Here is an 8733-nt window from a genome sequence, read left to right as displayed (position 1 = left end):
TTCCCTGTCAGTCAAAGCAATGATGGTGGGAGTGTGCAGTGGGACTAGTGTTTAGGCAATCAGGTTTTCAAGGAAAAGTGGCATTTGAGAGGTAATGTGAATTCTTAGGGACACTTTTTCCTTGCAGCTGCTTGTGCACTCTGGGAAAACAAGCAGGAGAGTGAGGAGCACGAGGCAAAATGCACACAGACAGGATTGGGGCACACACATGCTCTGGGCATAAAGGAGGAGGTGGCTGTTAGAATGAAAAGGCAGACAGGCCAAGTGCTTTCTGAGTGCAATTATTTTAATGTGTCTCTCTTTTCCAAATTCCACATTGCACACACAGAAACAGCATTTTTTATAAAAAGACTCACACTAGAAATGCTGACTTGGAGAACTAGGAACTCTCCTTATCTCCCACTACACCAGGAGGCACAAAATTCACAACATCAGGCACAGCTGACCATGGGGGTGAGCAGACAGATAGACATGGGAATTACAAAAGACAGAAGAAGGCAAGAGCAGGAAGGCAGAGGATGCTCTCATGGCCACTGTGCTGGGCAGGCAGGTGTGGGTCACAGCTTGGGGGCACACCCACCTCACCAGGGCATCACTGGTGGGCACACCCACCTCACCAGGGCATCAGCATCTCCCTGCTCCTACCCCTCTGCCTGCCCAGACACCATCTCTGCTGGTTGTCCTCTCTTGGTCAGGCATTGCATTATCCACCTCTGGTAGCATTTCACAGGGCACCTGTGATGAGGAGTGATTCCAGGGTGCTCTCCAGTCCTGGCTTTCTGGACTTCAGCAATCAAAGAAAGGAATTGTGTGGTTATCACTTGATTTTTCTAATTTTTTGGCTCCAAGTGCTCAAAGATAACCATATTCACACGGGAAATGTCTCTAAAAGAGTTCCAAGCTGTTGTATGCTAGTGAGGCCAGCAAGCTGAGAATCAAGCCTACACCAGCAAGCTGTTCTGCTTAATTTCTGCAGCACTCATGGGCAGGCAAAACTCGAGGGAGCCTTTCCTCAGCACAGCAGTTCCTGCATTCCTGGGGCAGTGCTGGGGGCAGAGCTCCCCAAGAAAATGAGCACTAAGGGAGATCCCACAGGGCTCAGGCTGTGCAGACCCATCCAGCTCAGAGCAATCTCCAGATTCAGGTGTGCCAATGCCAGCCCTGCTCCTTGGCAATGCTCACCCCTACAGCAGCTTTCCATGGAGCTGGAGCAGGTGTTTGCCCCCTCACAGCTCAAATCAATGACTGTAGTAGGAGGCTGTACCAAAGACTTGAAGCCACATCTACCCAGCCCTACACAAACACCCTCCTCCCAAACCTGCCTCTTCTCCTCCTAATCAGTGCAGACCCACCCTACTAAAATCAAGATGTGGAGAAGGAGCTGTTGGAGGCAGCAAACTGCTGGAGGGCTCAAGGACTCACATTACAACTCTTTGGTTAACCTTTTATCAAGGAATTACTTCAACCTCATCCTAGCTGGGCTCATGCAGGGACCATGAGCTGCCCAGGGGCTCCCGGAGCAGCCAGGACCCCTCCTGCATGGCCTGTACAGCACCAGGGCTTTTCTCTCCACAGGGCTGCCTCTCCACAGAGGTACCTGGCGGCCAAGGGGAGCCTTGGCCATGCCACAGCCCCTCCCTCTCCTCCAGCACTTCCCCTTCAGCCCTCCCATCTCTCTCTACATGGATTTCTGATGGCTAAAGCCTCAGGGCTGTGCTGTCCTCAGCCAAACAAGCAGCTGCTGCTGGGCTGAATGGGAAGAGTTTCCTCCCCTCTGGCTACAGGAGATGTTAAGTTCTGTAAGAGAGAGATGGAGGGAACGTGACATGGAGAACATCTCAGAAAACCCGAGGGGTGGTGAGGCCATGGGCTGTTTGCTGACCCTTCTAACCTGGGAATTTGAGCCATCAAAGGGAGGTAGGAGGATGCAGGATGAAAAGAAGCCAAAGTGTGCAACTCTCTGCTGCAGGATCACAAATGATGGGAGTTGACAGACAGTCAAGGCGCAAATGGATTATTTCATGGGGGAGAAATCCATTCAGGGCTGCTGCATACAGGCACCACTTCCAGCTCAGGAAGCTCCTAAGCAATAGCACATTGGAAGCTGGGAAAGCACTTCTGGCAAGCAGCATCCTGGTTTTCCCCTGTCCTTATGTTCCTCTCCAGACCTTGCTCTCAGCCTGGTCAGAAACTGGATCCTGGGCTGGCTGGGCCCCTGTAGTGATGTGGTATGGTCCAGATGATTTCCTTGTCATTCAAAGTCCCAAAAACCTCATTTCAGATATAGAGTTACCATAAACAGAGGAACCTGTGCAGCCATTCCTACTCAAGATCCACTCTCTTGGTGCTGCCTCCCCACATACGAGTCCTGCCTAGCAGTGCAGTCCTTCCCCACACTGAACAGGAGTCAGAGCAAAGCCCATCAGCACAGCACTGTGCTCCCAGCCAGAGTCCCCCAGAGAAGAACACAAACCCTTTGCAGCATTATTCCATCAGGTTAGGGTCTTTCTGAGGCAGAGGGAACAGCTCTTGATAAATTCTCTTGGAATTTGCTTGGAACAGCTCTTGATAAATTCTCTTCTGCAAACTCATCCCACTGCTCTGCAAGCCCATGAGCACCCTGAGCAGCCAATTTCCTGCAGCAAGGATCCACTCCTGGGCAATGGATCTCACAGTCACCATCTTCCAGCACAGCTATTCTGAAGCCCATACTCTCATCTACCCCCTGCCCTGAGGCATGTCCCAGGCCAACCTTCCACAAAAATATGGGAAGAATGTTGCCTAGTACTCCATATATAATCACGGCCCAAAAATTTAATTTGCAGGCTCCTGTTAGTCTCTGGTTACCCCAGGAGCTTATCCCCAAGGATCCAGCCTGACTGATCTTCCAAGAAATACACTGAGAGGAGTAGCACAGCTGCAGCTCGAGCTCATTAACGTGAGAGGAAAATACCAGCGCTGATTGTGATCCTTGTGGTTCCTTCTCTTAGAATGGGCAGTAAAATCACCCAAATGAGGGCAGGATAGGGCGAGAATTTTCAACAGAGGAGAGATGGTTTCACACTGCTTTTTCAGTAGCAAAGACATAGCTTTGTCCCTACTGCCAAAAAGTCTGGCACTAAAAATGCTGAAATCTTCTTGTGACTGAGTGGCAGCAAGCTGTAATTTACTGCATTCCTGCTTCTTTTATGTCCAAGAATTGCTTCACTTCTGAGAAGAAAGAGCTGTCATTTGTCAGTCCCATGTAGCCTCTCCTTCCAACTGTCACGTTATATCAGACAAATTAATTCATTCCCCTCTTCTGTGTGCTCCCCAAAAATGGCAGCGTATTTCCAGGAACCGAGATCATCTTTTCACAGCAGCATCGTTATCAGTTTTCTTTTTAAAACTGTATAATGGGCATGTTTCAGCAAAAAATCTGGATTATTTTTCTTTCTGCTGTTGCATCCATCTCCCTTAAAGTGTTTCAGAGAGACCTGACTGACTGCTGGCTTTCCACAAGCACCTTCCCCACGCCTCTGACTGATGGCACAATTCCAGCCCACCCATGGCAGCGTTTGGCTGGCTGCTGACAAAAGCTTTGCCCGGGTTTAGGATGTGGCCAGGTCCCTGGGCAGGTTGAGCTGTATGGCCTCTCCCCCTGTGGAGTATTTGGCCACTGGCCCGTTGCCTTCCATGGTGAAGAGTTTGCAAGCCTTGGCGTTCTCGTGAACCGGGGTGGACTTTTTGGAGGAGATGGGGGAATTGGTGGGGCTCAGCTGAACAGCAGTGGTGTCCTGCACCGTGTGCTCACTGGTTTCAATTTCAAAGGCTGTGTTGCCAGGTTTGATGAGCCCAATGTTAGAACCTGGTTTGGATTTCCTGGCCCCGTGGGCTGGGGGCCTCCGGCTGCAGATGCAGCAGGCACCGAAGAACGTGAAGGCCACCACCAGCAGGATGGGCCCGATGATGATGGGAGGGTTGTTCACAGGGAGGAAGGTCCCAAAGGCAAATGCTCCCACTAAGGTGATGTTGATCCCTGCTAGCATGATGCAGAGTCCACAGGCACAGCAGAGAGCAGGGGAGGGGAGGCCCTGGGGTCGAGTCTTCTTCTGGGTGGGTTTTTGGGGCAAAGAGGCGCTGCTCTTTTCACTGAACATGCTGGGAAGAGTCTTGGAGGTCACCTCAGTCCTCACAGAGTGAATGCTCTGTTGGGAAGGCTGTTTCCAGTCTCCTGTTGCCTCGAAATCCTGGAGAGGAATGAAGAAGCAGCTATTAGGGCAATGAACAAAAGCACATTTCCCCCCCTGCCATTCCTGTGACCAGCATCTTCTCCAGGTCTGCTTGTGCCAGAAACTAAGCCCAAATCCAAGCCTGCTTTCAAGGCTGAACTTGACTTGACCACCCTGACTGTGGTGGTCACATGTGGTCACTCTCAGGCTGGAGCACTGAGCCCAGTGTGCTCCATGTCCTTTGCTCTCCATGTGGATGATGCCCAAGTGAATCTGAGTGTGCCATGGCCAGAGCTTGTGCCATAGCTGGTCTCACACAATGCCTGCCCAAAATAACAGAGTCCAGGCCTGCCCGAACACCCCTCACTGCAGTACTGGTGATGTATTTTTGAATGGGTAATGGTCCCCAGTTGTGGCAGAAAGGGGGACAATTTGCTCCATGTCTCAGTTCTCCAATACTTGAAATGAGCCATCCAGGTTGCCTTTCCAGCCAGTGGGGAATAAAAGGTCCCAGAAGATGACCCGGAGAATCCCCCAGAAATGTCTGTTCTGGGAGGCTGTGCTGACAACAGAGGCAACCCTGGAGATCCCTCGAGCAGGTAAGACTTGGATGCTCAGTGATACAAAAGCCATCCACAGACACTGAATGAAACCCTGTCAGTCACACAAGTCTGTAATAAAATGGAGCAAATGTGGGTGTTTTGTCAGCTAGACCATGCTTTGTACCATGCATCTCACCATCTTTGGTGTGATCACAGGAGACCCCACAGAAAGGGACTGGGAATCTTGCTTGCCTCAGCAGCCATAACCCAAACTTCAACAAGCCTTGAGCAGTATCAACCCCAGGATGGAGGCTCATGGAAACTGAGATGCTGAAGCTGAAAAAGAGCTTGTGTGGGGATCTGTCTAGGACCCAAGGCAGTAACACAGCCCTGACTGACAGTAGCAGCTTCTCCATGGAGGAGATTATTGGATGTGATGAGAGCTGGATTTGTGTTTGCCGTACTTGCTGGGAAGTCAAATTGCCAGAAGCCAATTTGTCAGCAGTTTGCTGGTGATGTCTTTGATTTTACAGGCAGGAGAGCATTTCTCTTCCCAGCCAGATTGCAAACAATAGCAGTCTGCTCTTCCTTCCTCTCCTGCCTAGCTCCCTAGCTTCTTCCCTCCTCTCCTGTCAAATCCCTTTCAAAAGTGTTGTCAGCAAAAAACTGATACCACTCAGTTTCTATGGCAAGAGCCAAGGATCTCTGTTGTGCTATCAACACTCTGAAGCCACTAAATTAAACAAAAACCAAAACAAACAAAACCAAAACAAAACAACCCCCCAAAACCAAACAAAAACACAAAAACCCAAACAAAACCACCAAACAAACAAACAAAAACCAACAACAAATAATAAGCCATCACCCATCACACTGACACACACCAGCGGGATCAGCCGGCCATTTTCAACATCTTTCCTAGGTTATAAAATTTTCTGGCACCTCCAGCTGAGGCAAAACTCTCTGCTGCTCTGTCAGGTGTCATGTCTCATTTCCTTGGCTTGGGCTTTTGTTTAGACCTGTATGCGTGCAGCAGTCAACTTTCAGCAGAGTTCCTATTCAGTGAGGCAGCTGGAGCTGACAGGGGCAGGATTAAATCCTTCCTCATCTGGGGATGCCTGGCTGGGGAGAGGTCTCTCAGCAGGCTGAGATTTTTCAGGATACTGAGAGAGCGTGAGAGAGAAAGGGCATTTTCTCCATCAGCCAGGCTAACACACATCCATGTTTGCCTAGCAGTGTCCTTTTGTTCTGCCTGGGAACCCTGGCATGCTGATGGGAGCTGGAGCCCTGATTCTGCCTCCTTCACCAGCTCTGGACCAGCAGCAAGATAGCTTCTGGTTAAAAACACATTTTTGCACTGTTTGCAGACCAGCCCAAACCTTTAGCACACAGAGGCTGCAGACACCCCAATGTGGCTCTTCCCCTTGGTTTGCCCCACATTCTCCCACTGTAAAATACCCACCAGGGAACTGCGTGGCTGCTCGTGGTTTGAAAACATCACAGATTCACTCCATCAGCTTCCTTCCTCCTGGCTTCTCACATTCACCTGCTTCCAGTCTGAAGGAATTCTCCCTCCTGGAAGAGCCAGGCAGCTGGGCTCCAGCAGGACACTAAACACTCCAGCTGCTTCTGCTCTTAGGCAAGGCATCACCAGAGGTCTGGCTGCCCCTGAGATTTTCAAGAGGAACTTCAACCTGTTGCCCATCCCATCTGTCAGTGGGCACCTGTAGCCACTCCAAAGAGACCCTGTGGTTTCTGGCTGGTTTCAAGGCTGCAGAGAGATCACCCAGCATGGTCCCTCATAGCTCATTTTCTCTGCCTGGCAATTTTTGTTCATCATTACAGACCCCTGAGCACAGGGGTTGAAGCTTGTCACACCCCCTCTACAGCTGCACCAGAAGTGTTCTGGCTATGCTATGTCCAAGGCAAAACTTCTTTCCCCTTGCCTTTGCTTGCAGCATCTACGTGGGGTAATGGATCTTTCCCAGCAGAAAACAATGGAATCACTGGAGATTCCTGCCTGGAACCTCTCCCATCAGGCTGGGGGCAGGAGATCTTGGAATTCAAGCATGATTGCAGAACATAATTCCAGAACGTGATCTGCACACACACCACAGGGTAACTCACAGTATAGAGAGATGTTTGGACTGGGAACACCCAGAAAGTAGATCAGTGGTTGCTTTTGTCCTCATCTCCATATGAAACATCAGGGATTGCCCACAAGGAATTCCTGTTAGACCACCAGATGACATGGGGCTGAGAAAGCCAACAGAGCAGTGGAGGATAAAGCAAAAAAGAAACCAAAGCCACAGAATGCCTTACGCTATCCTCTACCTAACAAGGCCCCATGACAACATAAAGTCCTTCTTTATTCTGATTGTCATGTACAACAGGAACATCTCTCCTCTTCTGTCATCTCCTAAAGCCCAGGCTGATGCTTCTCTATCCCCTTTTAGGCACAAGGATGGGCTGATGTGGGTCAGCTCCCACTGCTGACCTGCCTGAGGGTATCTGGCAGCTTTTACCTTTCACTACAGTGAAATCAATGGCTTAAAAAATTACCAACTTTTCAGCCAAATTATTCTAATTAAAACTGATGACCAACTTCTGTTCCATCAGGAGTGGAAAAGTTCTCTTTGGGCTCTTTGTTTGAAACAGGTTCTTTTCTTATCAGTTAGAGTGTAGGTTTCTTCTCCAAACAATATTTCAGCATGAAATGCACTACTGCAAGCACTGCTGTGCAAAAATAAAAGCTGTACACTCAAGCCGGCATGATGGAAATCCAGAGGCTACAATGATTCCTTCCAGGGGAATAGCCACCCCTCCCTGTTCTCTCAGGGGGACAAAGGCAGACTTTCACCCATATCTCTGAGAGTTCCTAGAGCTTGAAGGTCATGCTGACATATTCAGCCAGCATTTTAGGAGCATTGTTTAAAGCCACAGCAGCAGCACCAGCAGCATGTACAGCCAAGCACGCTTCCCTCTTAGTTGTAGTGGAGAGAAATTGAGCTGTCATCCTTCCACACCGTCTCAGTGCAGCAGCACAATGAAAATATTTGACAGACCACAGATGAGTCCGCTTTCCAGAGGTGTGATGGCACAGAAAAATAATGACAGTGATCAGCAAACTGGAATTGCAGTCAGACAGCTACAACCACCCCACACACAGGCAGGCTCACAAACATGCAGGCACGCAACATTTAGCTGCCAGGAGAAGCACAAGACTTTTTTTTTTTCTTTCCTGGGCAAACTGCTGGGAAAGTCTCTGTCAGGGCCAGAGAGAGCCTGGGTGTGTGGAAGGGGAGGACGCTTACCTGGGCTGGAGCGCGGAGCCAGGGAAGGCGCTGGAGGGAGCGGCTGCCCGGGGTCTCAGCCTCACCCTTCACTCGGGGATGCCAAAGCCATGGCTCGTCCCAGCAGAACCGGGGCTGGAAGCCCAGCTGCGCGCTGCGGGCAGGGGGATCTCACATCCCTCCTCCCCTCTTGTCACCGAGCTCAGGAAACTTTGCTGGGGCGTCAGGCGGGCAGTCCCTGGCAGAGCTCAGAGAGCTCCGCCGCTTTCCCCCCACTTTCTCCCTTGCCCTCGGAGGACGATGCTGCTCTCCCTAGGCAGACGGGTGCTCAGCCGCAGCATCCCTGCCCCGCCGCATCCTCTGCTGCCTCCTCCTCCTCCCGCAGCCCGCGGTGCCCGCGAGGCTCAGCCCACCGCCCACCGCTGTCCGGCACCGCTCATCCTCGCCCCGCTGCTTTTCCTTCTTCCTTTTCTACTTCAAGGCTGCAGCTCCCGCCCCTTTCAGCTGACAGAGGTGCCCGAAGCAGAACAGCCCCTTTTTCCCCCAGGGAGAGGAAAAACCCGGGAGCGCATCCCTGCCGAGGGTCAGCCCCGGGGCGGGGAGCGGAGCAGAGAGGGAGACACCGCCGGATGCCGAGGAACAGCGTGCGGGTTCGCCGGTGCTGCAGCCAGGCACGGATCCCTCCAA

General features: G+C 51.2%; 1 protein-coding gene across 2 annotated transcripts; it reads right to left on the bottom strand.

The window, feature by feature from the left end:
* Positions 1-265: 265 nt before the first annotated feature.
* TMEM275 (transmembrane protein 275) lies at positions 266-8482 on the bottom strand. 2 transcript variants are annotated; one of them, XR_010784114.1, is made up of 3 exons: positions 8068-8482; positions 613-4229; positions 266-580 (listed from the first exon to the last, which is right to left on the bottom strand). XR_010784114.1 is itself a non-coding variant. In XM_066556052.1 (2 exons), the coding sequence occupies exon 2, from the start codon at positions 4137-4139 to the stop codon at positions 3591-3593; it is 549 nt and encodes a 182-aa protein (XP_066412149.1). In that variant the 5' UTR covers positions 4140-4229; positions 8068-8482; the 3' UTR covers positions 266-3590. The 2 variants fall into 2 exon arrangements, 1 of the variants encoding a protein (XP_066412149.1); XM_066556052.1 differs by having other exon boundaries at positions 266-4229.
* Positions 8483-8733: the final 251 nt, after the last annotated feature.

Source organism: Molothrus aeneus, chromosome 9 (genome assembly GCF_037042795.1).
Source record: "Molothrus aeneus isolate 106 chromosome 9, BPBGC_Maene_1.0, whole genome shotgun sequence".
Taxonomy (NCBI): domain Eukaryota; kingdom Metazoa; phylum Chordata; class Aves; order Passeriformes; family Icteridae; genus Molothrus; species Molothrus aeneus.
The sequence above is the reverse complement of the archived record's forward strand: the minus strand, read 5'-3'. Positions and strand labels throughout refer to the sequence as shown.